Raw genomic sequence first — 25,715 nt, 5'->3', positions numbered from 1 at the left:
TAACCTACGTTTAGGCATATAGGTACAGGGCCAAAAGTGTTGATGACTGGCAGGTTTCTCATTGTCCATTAGCTAATTATGATGTGGAAGAAACTTGAAGGTAAAGATAGCTTGCTGTGCAAGCTATTAATATTAACAAGTTAAACCTTCAGAAACAAAATTCAAAATTCTGCTCCAAGATTCCACTTTTGTGATAGATAACTTCAGGACAATAGGTTTCTCATTCAATTCAATTGTATGATTTGTTTTTCTGGCAGGACTCACCAGATTTTTTTTCTTTTAAACAAATGCAAAATCCACCGAGGGTTTGATAAACAGCAGGAAACACTCTTGGACTGTTGTGTGTTTATCATGGCTGTTTTTTGAGTTGTCAAAGGAAAAAGTGAGTCATAATAAGAAATCCCATTTTTTAAAAAAGATGCAGTGGACAGCGAAAAAAAAAAGCATTTCACTAGCAACAAAATCTCAGATATTATACAGTGTATTTATTGAATTTGTACAATCTTAATTCTGTCATCAGTATCTAACTATTCTATAATTTATAACATTCCCATTACTAATGATCTCATCCGCAACATTTCTGCTATATGGTTCATTAATTCATGTAAACCTATTATTGAATCATGACTGCAACCAAGACAACCTATCCTTTAAATGTATATCTCAAAACTCTTTCACCTGAATTTTCTTCTCTTTCTTCCGAATCTAATTCCTGTCATATTTTTGCCTCTGAGAGACATGGACAAGGCAAAATGAGATTTTATGAACTGTATTATGGTTTGTTTGTAGAGGTGAACTACTCAGAATGCTGCCTTCGCTCTAAAGGACTGCAGCACAGCTGTCAACAATTTTCTTAATGCCCTAAAAACCTCGCTCCTCATTCCCTTACACAACCTATGCCACCTCAAAGCCATCCTCATATATGTGATGCCTGCTAAATGCCCTTTAATGCTTCCTGAGTCATTGGGTAGCCTCTCTGTGTATCTTCCATTGCAGCCCAAACAGTATCCACTATGAGCAGATCAAAAAATATCTTTGAATGGACAATAAAATGATAACCTTTTAACAAGTCAGTAGAACTTTTATTCAAAGGTGCTTTGTGATGAAAAAAAAACTGTTGCTTCAAAAAGCCATTCAGAAAAATATAAACACTCTCAAAGTGTCAATGTGTTATAAAATCAAACAAACACTGACACCATCAAAGAACTCTAATCCTTTAATAACATCTTAAAACTTTTAGTAAAACTGTGAATACAGTGCCTTGCTGATATAAGTGGCTCTGGAACATTGAAAAGATAGCAGAGCATTCATATTAGGTTCCACTATAATAACAGAAGTACAGGAAATCTAAACTATGGAGCCTATCGTAATTCCATCTTTTTTCAGATAAGGTGGTGTTTCTTTCCATTTCAAAGCAGATTGCCTCTCAATCAATAGCATGGAACACATGCTTAGTCTTTGTTTTAACTCGCAACAGCTGAAGAATTTTTTTGTTTGAAGGTAAAGTTCTCCTGGCAGCCAAAACATGATAGGAATTTGGAAGGATATTGTTCAGATGTTTTGAACACACACTGAGCCACTTTCTAAATAAGGAATAGTACACTAATGCATCTGAACACTTGGGAAAATGCTGATCAATGTGTTGGCCAAATTAGCTTTTTCAGCACAGAGGCCTATGATGAATTACTGCAGTTACAATACAATACAAAATCTAATAGCAACATTTATCATTCTCCGTACAAGCCTGTATATTTTTGACTCACCTGCAGGCAGTCTTCAGTTGTTACAGACTCTCCAATGAGGTAGAGTTTTTAAAGCCTTCAAAATCTGTACCAGCAAATGTAAATTTGTGGAAGGAGCAAGTTCAAATTTGCTGTACGACTCACAATAGCACCCCTGACCTCAGGAGAGATGTGTATGGTCATCGGGAAAGGCCTTGCTGACCTGTGAAATGCCCACACAAAAACAGCATGGAGTCAGAAAGGAAGAGGAAAACCATTTTTGTAGTGGAAAAGAAAGATTTCAACTTTTCTGACTCCATTCTCATCTCCAAATATCTGCACCCACACCACCACCAACCCCCTCATCTAATGATTGTGACGCAGCATGGGAAACACAAATCATTATACACTTGAAGCAGCCTCAAACATTACGACGAGCTGATAATGTTTAACTGTTTGTGAATTGAGAAACCTGGTGTCTCTAATGAACAGATCACTTCTTAACGGCACCTGTGACCGATGGATTTACCCCTTGCCAATTTAAACGGCTCTTCCTAATGAATAATCCAAAACTCTGCCAATAAAACTACTTGAGGTGGCTTGTCTGTTAATTTGTCCACAAAGATGATCTCATACACAAGTTTGCACGCTGCCTGATATTAGAAGAAAAATAACCTGCCCTACCTACATTGGGAGTCGTAAACATTCCATTTGTATCCAATATCAATTTCCCTGAAACCTATTAGCTTTCCCATTCTAATTAGTATACCTCACAAAGTTGGGACAATTACATTCATGTCTGTTGTTGGAAAAATATTGGAGCCAATTATTAAGACAACAATAGCAGAATATTTGGAAAGTCATAATCTGATCAAGCTGATTCAGCATGGCTTCATGAAAGGCAAATTGCATCTGACAAACTTATTAGAGTTTTTCAGGGAAGTCTTAACCCGAGTGGATAGATGGAAACCAGACGACGCATTACTTATTGCCCATGTATGGTTTCTATCCTTCTGTTCGCCTCCCATTCATGTATCTATCAAGATACGCCTTAAATGTTGCTAATGTGCCTGCTTCCACCACCTCCACTGGCACTGTGTTCCAGGCATCCACCATCCTCTCTGTGAAAGATTTTCCCTGCACTTCTCCCCTAAACTTTCCCCCTCTGACCTTGAACCTGTACTGTCTTGTAGTTGACCCTGTGGAAAATCCCTCTGACTATCACCTATCTATACCTTTCATAATTTTGTAGACCTCTATCAAGTTGCCCCTCAGCTTCCATCCTTCCAGTGAAAACAATCCAACCTCACCTCATAACTAAAACCTTCCTCACCAGACAGCATCATGGTAAAATTTCTCTGCACCCTGTCCGAAGCATCCATGTCCTTCTGATAGTGTAGTGACCAGAATTACATGCAATATTCCAAATGTGGCCTAACTAAATAGAGGTAACATAACTTGCCAACTTTTACAACTGATGCCCCGGCCGATGAAGGCAAGTATGCTGTATTCTTTCTTGACCACGTTATCCAACTGTATTGCCACTTTTGTCGATCTATGGACCTGTACACTCAGATGCCTCTGTATGTCAATTCTCCAAAGGTTCTGTCATTCATTGAATAATTTGCACCTGAATTTGATCTTCCAAAATGCATCACGTTATATTTGTCTGGATTAAACTCCATCTGCCATTTCTCTGCACAAATCTGCAATCTATCTCTATCCTACTGTAACCTTTGACAATCTTCCATGTTATCTGCAACTCTGCCAATTTTGGTGTCATCCACAAACTTATTAATCAAACTACTTACATTTTCCTCCAGATCATTTGTATATATACTTCAAACAACGAAGGTCCCAGCACTGATCTCTACAGAACATCACTAGTTACTGATCTCCATTCTGAAAAGTACCCTTCCGCTGCTACTCTCTGATTTCTATGACCAAGCCAGTTTTGTATCCATCTAGTCAGCACACCCTGGGTCCTATGAAACTCTATCTTTTGTACCAGTCTGCTATGAGGTACCTTATCAAATGCTTTACTAAAGTCCATGTAGACAACATCCCTCATCAATCATTCTTGTCACCGACAAAAGAAGAGTGGGGAAGCCCTACTACAACTGTACAATGTGCTGGTGAGACCACATGTGGAACATTGTGAGTAATAAGAATGTGGAAGATGCGCTTAAACCATCAAAAGAGCATTTTCTTGCTTATAGAAGTTTCCATTAATTTCCAGTTTTTGTTTCTTGATATTTGCATTTGCCTTTTTTCCATGAATATGTGCGTTAAGCTCAAGGGCTATTTTAGTTCATGGCCTTGATAAGTTATAGCTGCTGGCTTTGAAGTTGGCAGTGCATTATTATTTAAACAAAATCAAAAACACCTCCCCTCTCCCATCCCGTGAAGGAATACATCTTCACTTAAGTGAGCTGAGCAGTCCTTATTTAAGGAAAGATATCATTTCATTGGAGGCAGTTCAGAGAAGGTCCACTAGGATGATGCCTGGTATGGAGAGATTGTCTTATGAGCCAAGATTAAACAGTTTGGGACTCTACTCACTGGAGTTTAGAAAAATGAGAGGTGATCTCATTGAAACATATAGGATTCTTAAGGGGCTTGACACGCTAAGTACTGAGAGGATGATTACCCTCGTGGGAGAGTCTCAGACTAGACGGCATAGTCACTGAATAAAGGGGTGTCAATTTAAGACTGAGATGAGGAGGAATTTCTTCTCTCACAGGATTATGAGTCTTTGGAACTCCTTGCCACTGAAAGCTGATGCGGTCAAATCCTTATGTATATTTAAAGTTGAGATAGATTCTTGATTAGTAAAGGAATCAAGGGTTCTGGGGAAAGACCAAGAAAGTGGACGTGAGGAGTTTCAGATCAGCCGTAATCCTATTGAATGTCGGATAAGGCTTGAGGGCCCAAATGGCCTGCTCCTGTTCCTATTGCATATGGTCTTTGATTTTATAGACTTACAAGCTAGTCCCTCTGCAAAGGTACAACTAGGATAGGTAAGGAACTGTGCACTGTATTACACCCACTATACAGGTAAGGTAGCTTAATTCAGAAGCCCTTCATTTATCCTGTAATGTGTTGAATCACTTGAGAGAAAGCAAGAGCAAGAGAGAAAGAAATAAGGCAGAACCAGTGGACGTAGTGTATTTGGATTTTCAGAAGGCTTTTGATAAAGTTCCACACAGGAAGTTAGTAAACAACATTAAAGTACATGGAGTTTGGGCTAATTTACTTTACCTCTATGCTTTAGCTAATTAAGGCAATTATCATGTAGGTTGTCCTGATAACTCTTATTGTTCTTATGTGGTTGACACATCTTCAGCAATAGCTGGTAAAGATTCTTCCTCATGAGAGAAAGTGGTGGGGGTGTGAATTGGTTAAAAACACTATCGTCAATGCCAGCAGTAAAGAACCACAGCTGGTCTTATCCGTAGGGGTTTTGTATGTTAGTATTAGAAATGTTTCTTTGAAATCCTTGTCCATGGCTATACAGTATTGGAATGACTGTAACAGGCCAGTCTCTTTAATTAAAGCCAGTGAAAGGGCCTCTCACTGAATTAGGGATGTATTCCTTGAAAGGAATGGGGGAGGAGGGATACAGTTTTGATGTTACTTAAATAATAGCCAACTGCCAACTTCAAAGATAGCAGCTATAACTCATCCAGACCATGAACTAAAATAACCCACGAGCTTAACACGCTAATGTTAAGAGAGAAAAAGGAAATTGCTAATGTCAAGAAAAAAAGAAGGAAATTTATGGTAACATTCTGAAGCAGGAAAGTGCCCTTTTGTTGGTTTAACTGATCTGCCACCTTGTTATGATATCGTTCATTCTATTCTCCCTCCAGAAATACATTTAACTGTCTCAAACTCAATGACAAACTGATGGTCAGATCATCTTGTAGGGCTGAAAGTAGGAGACAACCCTGCACCAGGGGGCATATGGGATTCTTGGGTGCCATTGCTGGCAGTGGCAATGTAACAGGCTGCTGCTATTGCCAGGGCTGCCATCCAATTGAGAACAGCCTGAAAATGTCATGGTCACCTGGCAGCCTCAACAATGCCAAAGCTAGCAGTGGATGGTGCCAAGGCTTCATCATCAAAGAGACGGCACTTCAAAGCTGAGCGTTACAAACGTACGAACAAGAATCAGCTGCCCAGCCCTTTAAGCCTGCTCCATGGCTGACCCCATTTTAACTTCAACCCTACATTCCCACGTATCCCTGATAATCTTTCATCACCTTGGTAATCAAGGTACCATCTATTTCCATATTAAAAATATTTAAAGATTCTACATTCACTGCCTTTTTAGGAAGGGAATTCACAACCCTCCGAGAGAAAAAAACGTTTCCTCATCCTTTCAAAATCTACATAGTCAAGTCCTCTCAGGTTCTTATAAGTTTCACCCTGACTTCTAAACTCCAGAGGATACAGGCCTACCCTTTCCAGCCTTCCCTCATAAGGCAATCCACTCATTCCAGGCAGTAAACCTTCTCTGAACTGCTTCCAAGGCATTAATATCCTTCAATGAATACTGACCACTGTTGGACATAATCCTCCAGATGATGTCTCACCAGTGCCTTGTACAACTGAAACTTAAGCTCCCTACCCTTGCATTTAATTTTTTTCACAATAAACATAACATTCTATTAGCTTTCTTGCTTACTTGCTGTACCGGCATACTAACTTTCTGTGATCCATGTGTTAGGACACCCAGATTTCTTTGCATCTCAGAGCTCTGCAACCCCTCACCATTTAGATAATATACTTTTTGCTTTATTTTCTGCCACAACAGTCAATTTCCCACTTTTCCACATTGTACTCTATTTGCCAGATCTTTGTCCACTCACTTAACCTTTCTCTACCCTTTGTAGGCTATTTAAGTCCTCTTCACAACTCACTTTCTAACCTATTTTATTGCATTAGCAAATTTACCTCTCATACCTTTGATCCTTCATCGAAATCATTTATATAATTTGTAAAGAGTTGAGGCTCCATTACTGACCCCTGTGGCCCTCCATTCATGAGATCCCATCAGCCTGAAAAAGATCCACTTATTCCTACTCTCTGCTTCCTGTTAGTGAGCCAGTCTGCTATCCATGCCAATGTTATTCCCAACACCATGAACTTTTATTTCCCACAATGACCTTGGATGTGAACCTCATCAAATGCCTTCTGGAAGTTTAAGTCCAATACATCCATTAGTTCCTCTTTATCCACAGCTCTATTTACTTCTTCAAAGAACTCCAGTAAATTAGTTAAATATGATTTGCCTTTGACATAACCATGCTGGCTTTGCCTCATTACTTTGAACATTTCCAAACTCTGTTATAATGTACTTAATAATAGTTTCTAACATTTTTCCCATGACAAATGCTCAGCTCATCATATCCTGATTTCTGCCTCCCTCTCTTTTTGACCAAAGGAGTTACATCAGCTGTTTTTCCCATCGGAAAAAAAAACTTTCCCTGAAACTAACAAGTTTTGGAAAATTAAAACCAATGCATTAACTATTATACTGGCTACTTCTTTTAAGACCCTAGGATGAAACCCTTCAGGACCTGGGACTTGTCAACTTGTAATTCTAACTATTAATTGGTATTTGTACATTTTTTTGAGTTAACCTTCTCTTTCAATTCCTGATTTACAGCTCTAGTGAAGACCAATGCGAAAAATCTGTTCAATTCATCTGTCATCTCTTTATCCATTATCTTTTTCTTGATTCTCCAGACTCTTTTTCTTTTGGACTGACACTTACTTTATGAACTCTTTTTTTAAAATACCTGAAGAAAAATTTCCTGTCTGTTTTCATATTTTTGGCTTACTTTCTTTTTTTTTAGTTACCCCTTCCTTATAAGTTTTTAGTAATTCTTTGCTTTTTTTAGATCATGTCCAATCTTTTGACCTTCCACCTCTGTGTTCAGAATTATATGTCTTTGAGTTTGATACTATCTTTGACTTTTTAAGTTAACCATGTGTGGTTGGGTCTGTCCCTTAGAAATGTTCTTATTTGTTGGACTGTAGCCCCTCTGTGCTTTCTGGAATATCCCCTTAAATGTTTGCCACTGTATCTCTTTTGAACTATCCTATAACTTAAATTGCCAGTTCACTTTTGCTAGCTCTTTTCCTCACGTCCTCATTGTTGCTCTAGTTTAAATTCAAAATAGCAGTCCTGGACCCACACTTACATCCCTTAAACTGTATGTAAAAGGAATGCAATAACATTGGCAAAGACATGAGACTTAGTTTTGTTTTGGTGCAGGGGGTTGGGGGGGTGGGGGGCGGGGTGGTGAGTGGGCTGTGACTGGGCCAGCTGGCTGAAAGAGCTGGTAGGTGAAGAGGAGGTTATTCCAATGGTGGTGAATGAAGCACTGGGTGTCAGTTGCTGCTTGGGCATCCCCCTTTGTGGAGCTGCCCATCAAAAAGACTCTCAGCTAAAAACCTGTTGGGAGGCCTCCAAGGTTTACCTGGCATCCTCCCATAGATTTTCTGACATGGGGCAATTTTCTGTGGAAATGGCAATTGATTGGGTGCTTAAATGGCTGAGCTGGCAGCTTGAGATCAAGATTGCAACTTCTGTCAATTTACCATGGCAGGGGTAAACTACCATTAACCTATCCTGACGCCCACACCTGTAGCATTGCTTGCCCTTTTACCTCTCAACCTGTTGTTTAAACAGCTCAGAACATTCACTCCAAATTCTGTCACCTCGCCTCATAACATTTTGGACAGATCTAATAATATCGTTCAGGTGATCGTTGTTGACTCACGTTTATTTATGAATCTCATACAGAATTCTTGCAGTGGAATTCAGGATTTTTTGTTTAAAAAAGTGAACTTTTGTTTCATGTTTTCCTATTTAACAAGCTAAAGTCAACAGATTTTTATTGATGCATAGCAATGTTACACTTAACATCTATACATCAATGTTACAGCTAATTTGAGTTCCAATACACTACAGAGTTGAAGTGGTTTTAGTTGCAGTGATGCCAAAGTTGACTCTTCATTTGACTCCAGAACAAAGGAAACTGGAATTTCAACAAAGCGTTTGCCTGACTTTACTTCCACTGTTTCTTTCGGAATGATATAGGAACTTGAGTAACTTTGGATTTAAACAATGAGCTCTAAGATGCAATTCTCCAGTCCAAAAAGAGGAGCAATGAAAACAATCATTGCTCCTCTGCTGAACCCTCTCTGAGATCGTCATAACCTGTTAAAATTCCCAGCATTGGGCACAACACTCCAAATCTAAAGAGGCTCGTTGTGACATATTTTGCCTTTGAACACTTAAATTCTATTTAAGCCTTCGTTCTCATGTTTTTTTTGAAAAGATGTTTTTTCACCCTGCACTATTATCTTCAATGATTTATGCACATGTACTGCCAGGCCTCTTTACTCCTGCACCAGCTGTAGAATTGTACAGTTTATATTGCTTCTCCTCGTTTTTCAAACCAAAATGCATCATTCACACTTAAATTTAATTTGTCATATGACAATCCATTTTGCCAGTCTGTGTCTTAATGAAGCCTATCTTTATGTTTTTTGCAGTTCACTACCCTTCCAGATTTTGAAATTCTGCCCTGTACACTCAAGTCCAAACCATTAAGAGATATCATAAACAGCAATTGTCCCAGTACTGATCCCTACAGAACATTCATATAAACTTCATCCCATCTGAGACCCAGTTGCTAACTGTTTCTCTCTGCTTCCTGTAAAATTATAAGTTTTGCATTCTTGCCACAATATAGGTAGGTATAAATTGTCACGAAGATGACATGAAGACAAAATACACGAAGGGAGGTTTTATTTTGTTATTTGTTACAAAATTACGACTTTGAATATAAAAATGCACTCATGAGTTTGTTATTGATTTTAAAAAGATTGCCAATATAGAAAAGTATTGTTACTTTTAATTGTGTGCATATCACAGTTTGTATTACACCATTGCGAATCTAAATCTGTATTGAAAGACATTAAAGATTTAAGCAGTTTTTTTGTTTTCTCACAGATCAGCCCCAATGAATGATATAACTGTCATGCCTGTGGATTTTTGTATAGCACCATTCAAGTTCCTCTCCATAGATTAAACTACAGAACAATAAAGAAGAACAATGGTCATGGATACATCACTTTGCAATCAGAGCAACATGAAGACTGAATATCTTTGGAAGCCATCCTTTCGACAATAATTTTCTGAGTTATCTTAGTGTCTTCAACTATCAGTGTAAAATTGTATCTATATATCTGGCATATTTTATAAAATTATTTACAAATTATAGTTAACAGAATTACCTGGGATAAACATGGTCGGAATGTAAGGGAACTAGGCAGCACTGTTCACTCAATTGCATCGCTCCTCACTCCAGCACCTTTTAACAGTTTGAGAGATTGCCGTCAAAAAAGACCAGAGCATGATTGGATGTTAAGTTATCACGATCATGAGTGAATTTTTTGTTACGCTCATTTTTTTTGTTTGGGTTGTGTATATACACCAAAGCTGATTTGCTACTACTTAGTATGTATATATATTTCCAAATCCAATTGTCGCAGCTATCTGCCTACTCGAGAAATGATCAGAATTTCTTGTTCCCACCAAATTATCTCTTTCTAGCTGTCATGGCAACCAAAGTTTGATCAAAATTTGAAAGTAGCTCTCACAAACCTACCTGGGTTTAAATCCTCTATATTCCATCAGGAATTTCTAAAGTAACAAATAAAAGTTGATTTTAAAATGAAATTCTTCTGACTCTTATCAATGAATCATTTCTATATTCTATCTAAATGACTTCTGTGCCTGTGGGCTTTTGATGCAGGAGAGCGTATGAGTATTGAATTGTGACAGTCCTAATATTTGATTACATCCCAATTATCTTTGAGCCTCTAGAAACCTGCCAAAGTTAAAAAAGAACTGGTAGCTTCTTATCAAGTGAAACAGGGTTAAATAAACTGCCAGGAAATACGGGAGATTAAACTACAGGAGATAGTACATGTAGGCAACAAACTGCAGAGAAGCTAAATGCTACAGGTGCTGGAAACCTGAAATATAAAACGGAAGATGCCTGAAATACTCAGCAGGACAGACCGGAGAGGTAGAAAAGTGAGTGTTTCATCCCATGACTTGTAACATTAACTCTGTCTCTCCTGTACAGATGCTGCTTGGCATGTATTTAACACCTTTAATGTTGCAAAACGTGAGTGTTAACAGACCAATTTTGACAGTTGACCAAAAGCTTAGTTGAAGAGGTTGGTTTTAAGATGAGTTTTAATGGAGGAGAGAGAGAGAGAGAGAGAGAGAAAGAGAGAGGTGGATTGAGAGGAAGAAATATAAGAATGGAATTCCAGAACTTAGGTTCTCGGCAGCTGAAGACATCGACACCCAATGGTGTAGCAATGAAAATTAATGACACAAGGAGTCAGAATTGGCAGAGTGCAGACATCTTGGAGGGTTACAGGGCTGCAGGAGGTTAGAAAGGGGGCTGAAGTCCCTTAGTTGATTGAAAACAAGGTTAGGAATTTTAAATTTGGGTCCCTCCCGGAATAAGAGTTAATTTTATTTCAGAAAACATCATGGCTATGGCTGGATGGAACTCAATTATTCAAGTCTGGTTAATCGAGTTCTATTTTCTAAGAAGGTCATCACTATATCAGACAGAGGAAATAACTATCGATGTTGCCCATCACATAGTGTTAACAGCACAAGAATATGCAATTTTGTCTAAAATGTGCATTCCAGTGTTTATGATTCACATGAGCCGCCATCTACCTTTCTTCCTGCAATCTCATCAGTACTTCATTATGCCTCACTCCCACAAATATTTAGTTAACACCCCTGTAAATGAATTATTGTTCGCCTCCTCTACTACTCTTTGTGGACACTAGTTCCTTATACCAAACACTCTGAGTAGAGATGGTCCTGCTGAATTTCCCTTTGGGAAACGTATTCCCTACATCTTGATAACGCTGTGTAGATTTCTAGTAGTCATTTCTGACAAAAATGCAAGCATACAGTATTGGATATAATTTTGTCATGCGGGTGGTTAATTGGTTGGCGAATAAGAATAAAGAAAATATTTTCTAACTTGCAGGATATAACAAGGGTGATGTACTCCAACACATACTTCAACACATAGTTGGGTGAGGGAATAGGGAGTTGGATTTCACATTTTGCACGTTGCTCTAAACCATGAGAGGCAGACCACAAGATTTTATTAGGCAGGTGCGTTAGGAGATGAGAATGCCAGCAATTCTACACAGATGAGAGGTGTAATGGATTCACAGCTCCGAACGCCTCTTGGCAATTTTTTCACAAAGTGATATGCGAGAGGGTGGGAATACACAAAGAAGTGAGAGGACATCAACTGGTTTAATTTATTTTTCAGTCGTGGGACATGGGTGTCACTGGCTGTGCCAGCATTTATTACCCCTTCCTAGTTGCCCTTGAGAAGGTAGTTAGGAGCTGCCTTCTTGAACTGCTGCAGTTCACCTGCCGTAGTTTGATTCAGAATCCCCTTGGGGAGGGAATTCCAGGATTTTGACCCAGTGACAATGAAGGAATGGTGATATATTTCCAAGTCAGAATGGTGAGTGGCTTGGAGGGGAATTTGAAGGTGGTGGTGTTCCCATGTATCTGCTGTCCTTCTCCTGCAAATAGAAGTGGTCATGTGTTTGGAAGGTGCTGTCTGAGGATCTTTGGTGAATTTCTGCAGAACGTCTTGTAGATAGCACACATTGCTGCTACTGAACATTGGTGGTGGAGGGAGTGGATGTTTGTGAATGTGGTATCAATTAAGTGGGCTGCTTTGTCTTGGATGGTGTCAAGCTTCTTGGGTGTTGTTGGAGGTACACTCATCTAGGTAAGTGGGGAGTATTCCATTACACTCCTGACTTGTGCCTTGTAGATGGTGGACGTTGTTTGCGGGGTCAGGAGGTGAGTTACTCACTGAAGTACTCCTAGCCTCTGACCTGCTGTTGAATCATTGAATCCCTAGAGTGTGGAAACAGGCCATTTGGCCCAACAGGTCCACACTGACCCTCTGAAGAGCATCTCACCCAGACCTATCACCCGCCCTTTCCCTCTAACCCTTAATTTCCCATGGCTAATGCACATTTTTATTTGGCAGGTCCAGTATGGTTTTTGGTCAATGATAACCCACAGGATGTTGACAGTGGGGTATTCAGTGATGGTAACACCATTGAATATCAAGGAGTGGTGAAAAGATTGTCTCTTGTTGGTGATGGTCATAGTCTGGTGTTTGTGTGGTGTGAATGTTACTTGCCAAATGTCAGCCCCAGACTGGGCATTGTCCTGATCTTATTGCATTTGAACATGGACTGCTTGAGTATCTGAGAAGTCACAAATAATGCTGAATATTGTGCAATCATCGGCAAACATCCCCACTTCTGACCTTATGGTGGAGGGAAGGTCATTGATTAAGCAGTTGAAGATGGTTGGGCCTAGGACACAACCCTGAGGAACCCCTGCAGAGATGTCCTGGAGCTGAGATGATTGACCTCCAACAACCACAACCATCTTCCTACATGTCAGGTATGACTCCAACCACCGGACAGTCTGCCCCCTGATACCCATTGATTCCAGTCTTTCTAGGGTTCCTTGATGCCACACTTGGTTGAATACAGCCTCGACGTCAAGGGCTGTCACTCTCAACTCACCTCTGGAATTCAGCTCTTTTGTCCATATTTGAACCAAGGCTGTAATGAGGTCAGGAGCTGAGTGGCCCTGGTGGAACCCAAACTGGGCGTCACTGAGCAGGTTATTGCTGAGTAGGTGCTGCTTGATAGCGCTGTTGATGACACCTTCCATCACTTTACTCATGATTGAGAGAATAGACTGATGGGGCAGTAATTGGCCGAGTTGGATTTGTCCTGCTTTTTATGTACAGGACATACCTGGGCAATCCACATTGTCGGGTAGATGCCAGTGTTGTAACTGTACTGGAACAGCTTGGCGAGGGGAGCCGCACATACTGGAGCACAAGTCTTCAGTACTATTGCCAGAATGTTGTCAGGGCCCGTAGCCTTTGCAGTATCCAGTGCCTCCGACCATTTCTTGATATCACATGGAGTGAATCGAATTAGCTGAAGACTGGCATCTGTGATGCTGGGGACCATTACAGGAAGCCAAGATGCATCATCCACTTAGCATTTCTAGCTGCAGATTGCAGCAAACGTTTCAGTCTTGTCTTTTGCACTGATGTGTGGAACTCTTCCATCTTTCAGGATGGGCATATATGCAGAGCCTCCTCCTGGAATAAGTTATTTAATTGTCCACCACCATTCACAACTGGATGTGGCAGGACTGCAAAGCTTAGATCTGATCCATTGGTTGTGGGATTGCTTAGCTCTGTCCATCACTTGCTGCTTATCTCTTTGTCATGCAAGTAGTCCTGTTTGGTAGCTTCCCCAGATTGACAGCTCATTTTTAAGTATGCCTGGTACTGCTCCTGGCATGCCATCCTGCACTCTCCGTTGAACCAGGGTTGATCCCCTGGCTTAATGGTAATGACTGGAAAAATATCAGGAAAGTAGAACCAATCTGAAACGAGGAATTAAGAGGGCTAAAAGGGGTCATGAAATATCTTTAGCAAACAGGGTTAAGGAAAATCCCAAAGCCTTTTATTCATACGTAAGGAGCAAGAGGGTAACTAGAGAAAGGGTTGGCCCACTCAAGGACAAAGGAGGGAAGTTATGCGAGGAGTCAGAGAAAATGAGTGAGATTCTTAATGAGTACTTTATGTCGGTATTCACCGAGGAGAGGGACATGACGGATGTTGAGGTTAGGGATAGATGTTTGATTACTCTAGGTCAAGTCAGCATAAGGAGGGGGGAAGTGTTGGGTATTCTAAAAGGCATTAGGGTGGACAAGTCCCCAGGTCCAGATGGGATCTATCCCACGTTACTGAGGGAAGCGAGAGAGGAAATAACTGGGGCCTTAACAGATATCTTTGCAGCATCCTTGAGCACGGGTGAGGTCCCGGAGGACTGGAGAATTGCTAATGTTGTTCCCTTGTTTAAGAAGGGTAGCAAGGATAATCCAGGTAATTATAGACCGGTGAGCCTGACGTCAGTGGTGGGGAAGCTGCTGGAGAAGATACTGAGGGATAGGATCTATTTACATTTGGAAGAAAATGGGCTTATTAGTGATAGGCAGCATGGTTTTGTGCAGGGAAGGTCATGTCTTACCAACTTGAAAGAATTCTTTGAGGAAGTGACAAAGTTGATAGATGAGGGAAGGGCTGTAGATGTCATATACATGGACTTCAGTTAGGTGTTTGATAAGGTTCCCCATGGTAGGCTGATGGACAAAGTGAGGTTGCATGGGGTTCAGGGTGTACTAGCTAGATGGATAGAGAACTGGCTGGGCAATAGGAGACAGAGAGTTGTAGCGGAAGGGAGTTTCTCAAAATGGAGAACTGTGACCAGTGGTGTTCCACAGGGATCCATGTTGGGACCACTGTTGTTTGTGATATACATAAATGATCTGGAGGAAGATATAGATGGTCTGATTAACAAGTTTGCAGATGACACTAAGATTGGTGGAGTAGCAGATAGTGAAGGGGACTGTCAGAGAATGCAGCAGAATATAGATAGGTTGGAGAGTTGGGCGGAGAAATGGCAGATGGAGTTCAATCCAGGCAAATACGAGGTGATGCATTTTGGAAGATCCAATTCAAGAGCGAACTATACGGTAAATGGAAAAGCCCTGGGGAAAATTGATGCACAGAGAGATCTGGGTGTTCAGGTCCATTGTACCCTGAAGGTGGCAACGCAGGTCGATAGAGTGGTCAAGAAGGCATACGGCATGCTTTCACTGGGGTATTGAGTACAAGAGTTGGCAGGTCATGTTACAGTTGTATAGGACTTTGGTTCGACCACATTTGGAATACTGCATACAGTTCTGGTCGCCACATTACCAAAAGGATGTGGATGCTTTGGAAAGGGTGTAGAGAAGGTTCACCAGGATGTTGCCTGGTATGGAGGATGCTAGCTATGAAGAGAGGTTGAGTAGATTATGATTATTTACATTAGAAAGACGGAGGTTGAGGGGGGACCTGATTGAGGTCTACAAAATCATGAGAGGTATAGACAGAGTGGATAGCAAGAAGCTTTTCCCCAGAGTGGGGGACTCAATTACTAGGGGTCACAATTTCAAGGTGAGAGGGGAAAAGTTTAATGGAGATATGCATGGAAAGTTCTTTACGCAGGGGGTGGTGGGTGCCTGGAACACGTTGCCAGCGGAGGTGGTAGAGGCGGGCACGATAGCATCATTTAAGATGTATCTAGACAGATACATGAATGGGCAGGGAGCAGAGGGATACAGATCCTTGGAAAATAGGCGCCAGGTTTAGATAGAGGATCTGGATCGGTGCAGGCTTGGAGGGCTGAACAGCCTGTTCCTGTGCTGTAATTTTCTTTGTTCTATGTTCTTTGACTGAGTGGGGGATATGCCAGGCCGTGAGGTTGCAGATTGTGTTGGGGTATGATTCTGTTGCTGTTGCTCACTTGAATTAAAAAAAATTATAGAGGTCTTGAAAGAGTGCTTCTAGTTTGAGGAACCCTCACAATCCCTAACCTACATTAACAGTGACCACCTCTCTTAGTGCTCCAATTAGCCAACCTGCCGCTTGGTGGCATGGTAACAGTTACCTTCAAGAGAATTGCATGAAATTCCCTTGGTCCCCAAAAGAAAACAATCCAGGTCAATAAGTTGCATACTGTAGATGGAGCAAAAAGTGACAAGACAACACAGGCTGCAAAGACAAGATGATGTTTGACCTGGGAAAGAATGGAGTCATTTAATTTACTTCTGACAAATTCCCAGAACAAGTACTTTAGTGAGAGACAAGGATCTGCAGGATCAAAGGGATTTTGGCATACATATCACTAAAAGCTGGTGTGCAGATGAAAAGAAAAGGCTCTTGCCACGTTAATTTTCACCAGAAAGGAACCGGAATTCAAATGTGAGCGAGTGATGCTTTGGTTTGATTGCAGTTGGTTTGTTTATTAAAAGATTGGTGAAAGGGTATCCTGACAGGGATTGCCTGCCTGGACTTTCTGGAAACCTTTGATACAATGCCGAATAATAGATTTCCGACAAGACAGAAGTTTGAGGAATTGATGGTAATCTGTGGTGAGAGGGAAGTTAATAGCAATCATTGGTTAATTGAGAATTAACTAAGTAATCACTAGCAGAAAGTGGGTGCCAATCAATTTGGATATTCTGAGAGACTGGTTAGAAGTGATACTCTGGTGGAATTGATGTTTGAACATTTGTTATCCACTATTATCATTGTGTATCTGAACAGAGGTGTTAGTGAAATGACCAACAGGTTTTCTGGATGATACCAAAGCCTGTGTGAAAATATGAACTGTTAAGAATATTCAACGACTACAAGCAGATGTAGATGTGCTGTGGGATTGGGCATGTGTTGGCAAAATGCTTTTAACTTCAGAAAGTTATGGATGGGCCAAATACTAAAAATACATTCACCCGACAGGGAAAAGAAAATATTAAATATTAATACTGAACTGGTGAGAACTGCTTGTTTAGTTTTGCAATTTTGAAAAAGTGCCACATCAATGCAATGAAGCTATAACTAAATTAAACAGTGATCTAGGACAATTCTCTGAACAAAACACATAAGGGTCTAGGCCCGAATCGTCAGCCTCTCTGCTCCTATGATGCTGCTTGGCCTGCTGTGTTCATCCAGCCCTGCACCTTGTTTACTCGATGTGTAAGACCTTAGATTTCAGTTACAGTACTTTATCAAGTTTATTTCTGTTCTGGTTGTGGGGAGGGATATCAAGTCTTTGAAATGGGGGAACAGGAAGCAGAGGATTGTTTCTGTGACCTAAATTTTACTTCCTAGATTGGGAATTTAGAGATGGGACATTTCTTGGCTGTGTAAACCTGACATGGGAAAAACTAGCTCATGGAGGTTGGAGTTTTATTCCAGGGTATTCCAGGCAGGGTATTTTGTGCAGCTCCAGAATGAGGCAGGAGGCAGGATAGGCTCGTGGCAAGCTCCATACACTGTCACTGTGTGTAATCATAGAATCCTTACAGTGTGGAAGCAGGCCATTCAACCCATTGAGTCCACACTGACCCTCCGAAGAGCATCCTACCCAGACCACCCCCTACTCTATTCCCATAACCCCACAATTACCATGACTAACCCACCTAACCTGCACATCTTTGGACTGTGGGAGGAAACCAGAGCACCTGGAGGAAACCCACGCAGACATGGGGAGAATGCGCAAACTCCACACAGACAGTCGCTCAAGGGTGGAATTGAACCCGGGTCCCTGGCATTGTGAGGCAGCAGTGCTAACCACGGTGTCACCCCAAAGTTTAAGTTTAACAAAAACCTACTGAGACTAAAATTAGTCATCCAACCCTCATGCCTTGTACTCCTCTCCTCCCATATACATTCGCCATGATCCATGTATGTTAAACTTATCCCCCATGCCCCACCCATGCAATTTATCCACCCTCATAATACACCATACATTCCATGCTATCTAATGCCCTGTATCCTACTTAACTCCTCATACCCACCACACCAACCAAGGCTCCTCTATTTACTTGCTGCCTTAGAAAATAGGTGCAGGAGTAGGTCATTCGGCCCTGTGAGCCTGCACCACCAATTGCCTTCCAATGGATTCTCACACTTTTTAAGCACATGCAGATGGTGCATGATCCACTTCTTCCCCTCACCAAAGGGCACCCGACTTTCCCCTTAAAACACCAACAACGGATCTATTCTGACCTGAGCTACACTGCAGATGCTTGATTCCAGGAAGCAGGACACTAAAATGAGATTGAACTGGGGACAGGAAATGATTTAAATAGTCAGCTGTCTGCTTGAAACCCCAGCCACTGAGAAAATCAGAAATGACATGCTTGGGTGTGTGACTTCCAATTTCCAAGGATATTTTGCTGTAAAGAAGGAGCTGTCCTGAGCTTAAAACTCTTTTAAAACCTAAACAGGCTCAATGAGGCGGGGAGTCTATTTGTTTATAAAAATGTTGACAGGGGACTTTGGTTGCGATTTATAAACACAGATTTTTTTTTTGTAAATAGTTTAAAGAGGCTTAGTGATCTCACTTACAATTTATTTTAGATTGGGAACTTGTTTGATTTTTAAATTTTTTTTCTTTTCCCAGGGAATAGTCGAACTGTACACTACGTTTCCTGTTCATTCAGTAAATACTAACTTGTACGCTTTCAAGCAAGAGCTGGATCTGCTCCTGGTTAAAGTTAAGATCTTCATATAGGAAAAGTCGGTTATAACATAGCATAAGCCATGGCCTGTACACAATTGAGTTTGGAATGATGAAAGGGAATCTGATTGAAGTTTACAAAATATTGAGAGGCCTGGTTAGAGTAGACAAGGAGACAATGTTTCCACTAGTGGGAGACTCTAGGACCTGAGGACACAGCATCAGAGTGAAGAGGTGGCCTTTTATAACTGATATGAGAAGGAATTTCTTCAGCCTGACAGTGGTGACTCTGTGGAACTCATTCCCACAAAAGGCTTTGGAGGCCAATTCATTGATTGTGTTTAAGACAGAGATAGATAGGTTCTTGATTAGTAAGGGGTTTAAGGGTTACGGGGTGAAGGCAGGAGAATGGTATTGAGTAACATATCAGTCATAATCAAATGGTGGAACAGACTTGATAGGTCGAATGGCCTAATTCTGCTCCTATATCTAATGGTCTTATGGCCTATGTCATCTCCTGGTCTAGTTTTGATTTCTGACAGAGATGTGAGAGGACTTTCCAATTCCTCTTATTCACCTGAATGAGAGCATGAATGGTAGCTGTGAAAATGCATAAGGCATCATGGACAGTTTGGATGGACTGTCAGATCTTCTCTTTGTTAAATTTTTGCATTTTCAAACTCTCGTACAGGGTCTTGCTCAGACCCCATCGAGTGTACGGCATGAATTTTTGGTTACTGATCCTCTGAGAATATAATATTGACCTTGGAGAGAGTAGAGCACAGATTTACCAAAACCATAACACAGCTTAAAATGTTCACTTATCAGAACAGGTTGTAGAAACAGCTCTTATTAACTTGAGGAATGACATAAGTAAGGCATTCAAAATAATTCAGAGATTTGATTGAGTAGCAACAGAGAGAACAAAAAAAATCAAGGGGAAATCTGGAATAAAAGGGAATAAAATTCAAAGTAGCTATTTAGGTGTGAAATCAGGAAAGAGCTCCAAATAAGTACAATGGATTCCTGGAACCCTTTCTGTTAAACTTAATTGATTCTGTGCCAAATGTTAAGACTGAGGTTCTCTTTCATTAGGCACAGGAATGAACAGTTGTAGAGAAAAGGCGTACACTTTGAGTTGTATGCATGAGCCAGTATCAAACAGGCAGAATTGAGGAATTGAGTGGCCTACTCCCATCCAATTATTATGAGGGCAGCTTTAAAGATCTGTAGAAATCCTGGCAATGAGGTAAGTATCAATGGCAGGAGAAATCAAAACAGAGTCAATGAGGGATTCCATTTCTACAGTCCACAGAAGAAAACGTGAAAATCCTTCTCAGGATTGAAGATGGGTACCTGAGCAGAAATGGTGCTACATGCACTGCACTGTGTCTCTTATGAATACACCACGCACTCAGACTGAAGTTATGTTGCAATGCAGCCTTCAAAAGGGCCCTTACATTTTAAACCCATGTACACATGATTAGTAAAACTGCAGCTCTAACTCAGATGAAGTGCCAGCCTTCCTTTTTGCTCAACTGTTGCCTGTTTCCTCATCCTTTGGCCGTAACATTTAAAGTTCCTCCTTTCACACCAGTTGCAGGACAGTTTGGGCAGAGGGTAACATTGGCTGGAATCCTACCCGCCCTTTTGGAGACAGGCTGAGAGGTGGAAAGGCTGGTAAATTGACTTGGCAAAGTGACAAGGGGATGCCCAACATCTTCCCAAGGTCATGCAGTTTTGACATCAGCAGGCAGTAAATGCAAGTAGCTTCCTAGTGGGCTTGGGTTTCGGGGGGTGGGGGGGGAGCAGGGGTTGTTGGGGGACAGTGTTAGTTTATGGCCACTTCTGTGGCAATGACACAACTCATACTTCATGTCCCCAATTCTCTCTCATCCAATTGTCAAAGCTTGCATTCCTGGCCTTTGGGTTCCCCAAGCCCACTTGCTCTTCTTTGAGTACGCCCAGCCATGAAGGCACTCCCTCTGTGCAGCTGTAATGCCAGCAATGGCCACCACCAGTAGTGGCACTACTGAGGTTGCTAAGCTGCTGGCCTGCTGATTGGAGAGGCAGTACTCATGGAGGGAGTGAGCTGGTATTACTCGATGCACTGTGGATCTGGTGATGGCCGCATTAATGACTGCCGGTGGTAATATTATCCCCTCCTCACTCCCAAGTCCACTGTCTTTGTGAGAGAATTCACATTGAACAGGGTAATATAAACTGTACGCCACCCCAACAAATGTATGGAGCAGAGTCAGCAAATACTTGACAAAGACTCCATTAAGAAAGCGGGTGAGAGTTTAGTTGTTTTCAGGCAGATCAAAAGGGTACAATTTATAAATTAATGCTTAGTCATGGAAATCTTAAAAAAATTGCTCAAAGGAACCTAGAAGTGGAAGCTTTTCACCCTGCATCCATCAGAACTCCGACACAAGGAAGAGATTTGAAGAAAGAGACGCCATTTTATACAGAGTGAGAAGAGGGTGCTGATTGGTTGAGCTGCAACTGGGATGGAGGTGCAGCAAGAACTGTTAACTATCAATGTTAATTCTCAAAACAGGCATAGAAATTCTGATTGGTCAGGATGTTGCCATGGGGGATTCAACAACAATTGATAGTCTTCATGCCTCCCTTTTTTGAAAAAAATTGCAATGTAAGTACAACTTCCTTTTGTGTGCATAAAACAAGGTCCTGATGATTTATGTATGCAACTTTTAGTGCTGAGAAATACATCACACTGCGAGTGCATATGCTGCGCTGAAACATGTCACTGAGCTTCTTTTTCTTAAAATGAGTATTTTTAAACTAGACAGGCATTAAAAAACCCAAAGGAAATGTCTAACAGACATCCTGAAGTCTTAACTATTACCGAGGAACAGGATAGAAGTTAAAAGGTGGCAAGTGGAGATGCATGATTGAGGAGCCACATATGAAAGTGATAGCAAATGAATAACAATCAACAGGAAAACTGCAGCGGGATCAATGATTCAGTATTAGCAAAGTTTTTGTTGCTCTCCTTTAGGTAATAAAACGCCCCATTTGGAAAGGCTCACTGCTACAAAAACAAAATGAAGCTTTCAACTAAGCGTCATGGTTCAAATTGAAATGAAATTTCTGAAGTGCCCACTGGTCAGAGAAGGCCTTTACATATAAACAGACACCGCATCCTCTCACACCAGTCACACCCTGTTGCAGACAGTATCCCCTTCGTGCATCAGCTACCTGGGCCTGTTAATGACCACCTTGACTGTGCCCAGAAGCCACATATGAAGCTGAAATGCTAACCCATAACATTGGTAAGTTTGGTAAGATACAGCAAGAAAACATGCTCAGCCTCATAGTGAGAATTACTCCACCAAACCTGACTCACGCTAAGCTAAATAACTGTTAAAATTCAGTCCATTAGGCCTGCCACAAAAGAGACTGAGATACTTAAAGTCTGTAACAGGATAATTCCTTCAATTGTATCCTATTTTTGTGCGTGAGAATGTGTGTGAGAGCAGTGAATAATATGTTACATTTTAAGGGGGGGAGGTAAGTCAGTTAGAATAAATAATTTTCTTTATGTTTATTTTCTCAAAATCCCGCTGCTCGAAAAATTTAATTGGATCACAAACACACTCTGAGATTAAGGAAACATTCGTCTCTCATCCTAAAACATACTGGTTATGGGCAGTGAGGGAACACATAAATTCAGTCTGTGACAGCAGTGAAATGTTGTACTCATTGAATAAGTGAGTCTGATCATAAAAGTTGCAACGCACATTCACCTGTTTCTTGAGAGATAAAGGCAACGTACTTTTTGTATATAATGAAACAAAGAACTGCCGATACTGGAGATCAGAAACACACAAAAAGAGAAAATGCTTAGCAAATCTGCCCAAAACTCAGCAAATCTGGCAGCATCAATGATGATAAAACAAAGTTACCGTTTCGAGTTCAGTGACCCTTCTTCCGAGATCTGTTCAGAACAAGTTCTGAAGAAGGGTCACTGGACTCGAAAAGTTAGCTCTGTTTTTCTCTCTCCACAGATCCTGTCAGATCTGCTGAATTTCTCCAGCAATTTCTGTTTTGCATGTTTTAATTTTTTTTGCTGATTTTGTGTCAGTTCAGGAGTCAAACGACTGGGAGAAACACACACAGGCTGATATGATAGGCACAATACCTAGTACATTGGATTCAGTTTGGGGCAGCATTACATAACAGACTAACCAACTTCTATGGATACTCCAGACCGAGCTATCTGATGTATCACCTTTGAATCTCCTGTTCCAAAGCTATGAATAGAGAGTCAAGATCATGGAAATTGCTGGAGGTGCATGCAAACATCTCCCAAATAATTTAGATGGTGCTCAGGACAGTTTTAGCTCCAGTGTGACTTAGGTGATCTAAATCCACTTTGTTGAAGATCAAATTAACACAACCAAAAGCCATAGCACTAGCACTGCATTGCTTTTTCCAGAGCTCTGCCATGGACTTTCCTCCTTACAGTGTAGGAGGACATGAACAGAAAACTGTACATTCCCTAAGAGAAAGTAATAAGGAAAAAAAGACAGCTGGACTATGTACTCAGAGGATTAATATAAGACTGCTTGACTGATGCTGGAATGTACCCTTATAGTTCCTTCAACAGGAAGCATATTAAGTTTGTTGGTGGAAAATGTTGTCCTTTTCATGGGAATTGATGTCCAACTGGGTCCTTTGGAAACAATATTTTAACTTGGCATTATAAAAGCACTTAAAGTCTTGGCCGATGAGATTTACCGCATTTTCCGAACTACTCATTGTACAGCCACTTGCTCCCTCTTGTGGTCAACTATGTCATCACCCAGTACGTCCTGCTGATTTTCTTCTCTCAATCTCTCCATAAATAGGACTTTTTACATTGTACACAGCAGAGCCAAAACCTTGGAACTTCTGGCTAGGTTGCATTGCAACATTTCCTCAATTTATTCAAGCAATTGAATCACTGATTTGAGGATGCCGAAAAAAAATCCACTGTAACCCTGTTTTGAGCCAAGGGTCATTATTTGAAAATAAATTCTATCACATGTTGTCCCTGGTTGACGTTGGTCAGCATTGGGAGATTTAGCCTTCGACCAAATCTTTATCTCCAAAAACATTTTTGGTATCTTCTTCATCTTTCAAGTCAAACGGACTCTATTGATCAGTGCAGGATGAGGATTAGGGTGAAAGATTTTAAGCGTTAGCACACATAGTTTTGCTCTTGAGATTGCAACCTCCCTGCATATTCAAGGAATAGTAATACATTCTGCTTGAGGGAAAATGAAGACATAAATTGAAAATGATTCCAAAACACTACATGTGGGAGTCGAGATGTGACAACACTTCACTGCGTCAGTGGCAACTATTCCACATGATACATAAGGCTTAGTAAACACTTCTAGTGTAAATTTTTCTCTTCATGTTAATGGGATTTGGGCTTTGATGGCTGGATCAGCATTTATTGCCCACCTCTAATTTCCCTTGAGAAAGTGGTGATGAGCCGTCTTCTTAAGCTGCTGCAGTGTTTCGGATTTCGGGATACTGACAGCGCTGTCAATAACAGAGTCTGCAATTTTGACCCCGGTTACGGTGAATGACCTAGAGATATATTTCCAAGCCAGTTTGGGGTGTGGCTGGAGGACAACCTGCAGGTGACGGTGATCCAGATTGAAGGAGAAAATGTTAAGCATCGTGGATGGGCTGCTTATCAAGTGGGCTGCTTTGTCCTAGATGATGTCAAATTTCTGAAGACAATAGAATCATAAATACAAGCAGAATTAGACCATTCAGCCCATTGGGTCTGCTCAGCCATTCAATGAGCTCATGGCTGATTGGGTAATCCTCAACTCCACTTTCCAGCCTTTTCTCTATTACCCATCACTCCCTTAACACAAAAATCTATCTATCTCAGCCTTGGATACACTTCACAACCCAGCCTTGACACCCTCTGCAACACAGTCTCATTACACTCAAAAAGAAATTCCTCCTTATCTCACTCTTAAATGTGCAACACCTTTTTCTGGGATTATACCCTCCAGTCCTAGTTACTCCAGTCCTAGGAGAAGCAACCTTTTCACATTGACCCTATCAAGTCCTCTAAGAATCTTGTATGTTTCAAAACAGGTCACCTCTCATTTTTTAAAATTCCAATGAGTACAGGCCCTATCTCCCTCAATATCTTCTCATAAGACATTACCTCCATACCTGGTATCACTCCAGTGAGCCTTCTATGGACCACCTGGAATTCTAGTATATTTTTCCTTAGATTAGGGGCCCAAACCTGTTTACAGTATTCCAGCTGACTAGTGCCTTGTCCAGTTTTAGGAAAACCTTCCTACTTGTATACTCCAATCCCTTTGAAATAAAGGCCAATATTCCATTTGCCATCTCTACTACCTGCTAGATTTGGATGCTAGCTATTTACGATTCATGGTGAAGACTCGAAAATTTCTCCATTTTGTAGCTTTCTGCTGGCATTTAAATAATATTCAACTCCTCTACTCTTCCTGCTAGCCTTGCATTTTCCCACAATATTTTCCATCTGCCAAGTTTTTGCCCACTTGCTTATCTTGTTTATACCTCTCTGCACACTCCTTGTATCATCCTTACCACTTGCCTTCTCATCCATTTTGTGTCATCTTGAGTGTTGTTGGAGCTGCACTCATTCAGTCAATTGTGCCTTGTGCCTTGTGCCTTGTGCCTTGTGCCTTGTGCCTTGTG

The 25,715-nt window shown here is 40.9% G+C and overlaps 2 protein-coding genes across 2 annotated transcripts in view; both read left to right on the top strand.

Annotated features, from left to right (window-relative positions):
• The window catches only part of LOC125483512 (collagen alpha-3(VI) chain-like), a 53,696-nt gene extending 43,214 nt beyond the window's left edge, over nt 1-10,482 (top strand). Inside the window, exon 9 of the mRNA XM_048599147.1 lies at nt 9,754-10,482. Coding sequence (XP_048455104.1) covers nt 9,754-9,767 — 14 coding nt within the window. The 3' untranslated portion in view covers nt 9,768-10,482. The remainder of the gene's footprint in view (nt 1-9,753) is intronic.
• Nucleotides 1-25,715, top strand: part of LOC109937504 (collagen alpha-3(VI) chain-like) — a 747,545-nt gene that overhangs the window by 515,241 nt on the left and 206,589 nt on the right. The gene's annotated exons all lie outside the window — the stretch shown is intronic.

The sequence above is a fragment of the Rhincodon typus genome, chromosome 7, assembly GCF_021869965.1.
Source record: "Rhincodon typus isolate 14 chromosome 7, sRhiTyp1.1, whole genome shotgun sequence".
In the NCBI taxonomy this organism is placed as follows: domain Eukaryota; kingdom Metazoa; phylum Chordata; class Chondrichthyes; order Orectolobiformes; family Rhincodontidae; genus Rhincodon; species Rhincodon typus.
The sequence above is the reverse complement of the archived record's forward strand: the minus strand, read 5'-3'. Positions and strand labels throughout refer to the sequence as shown.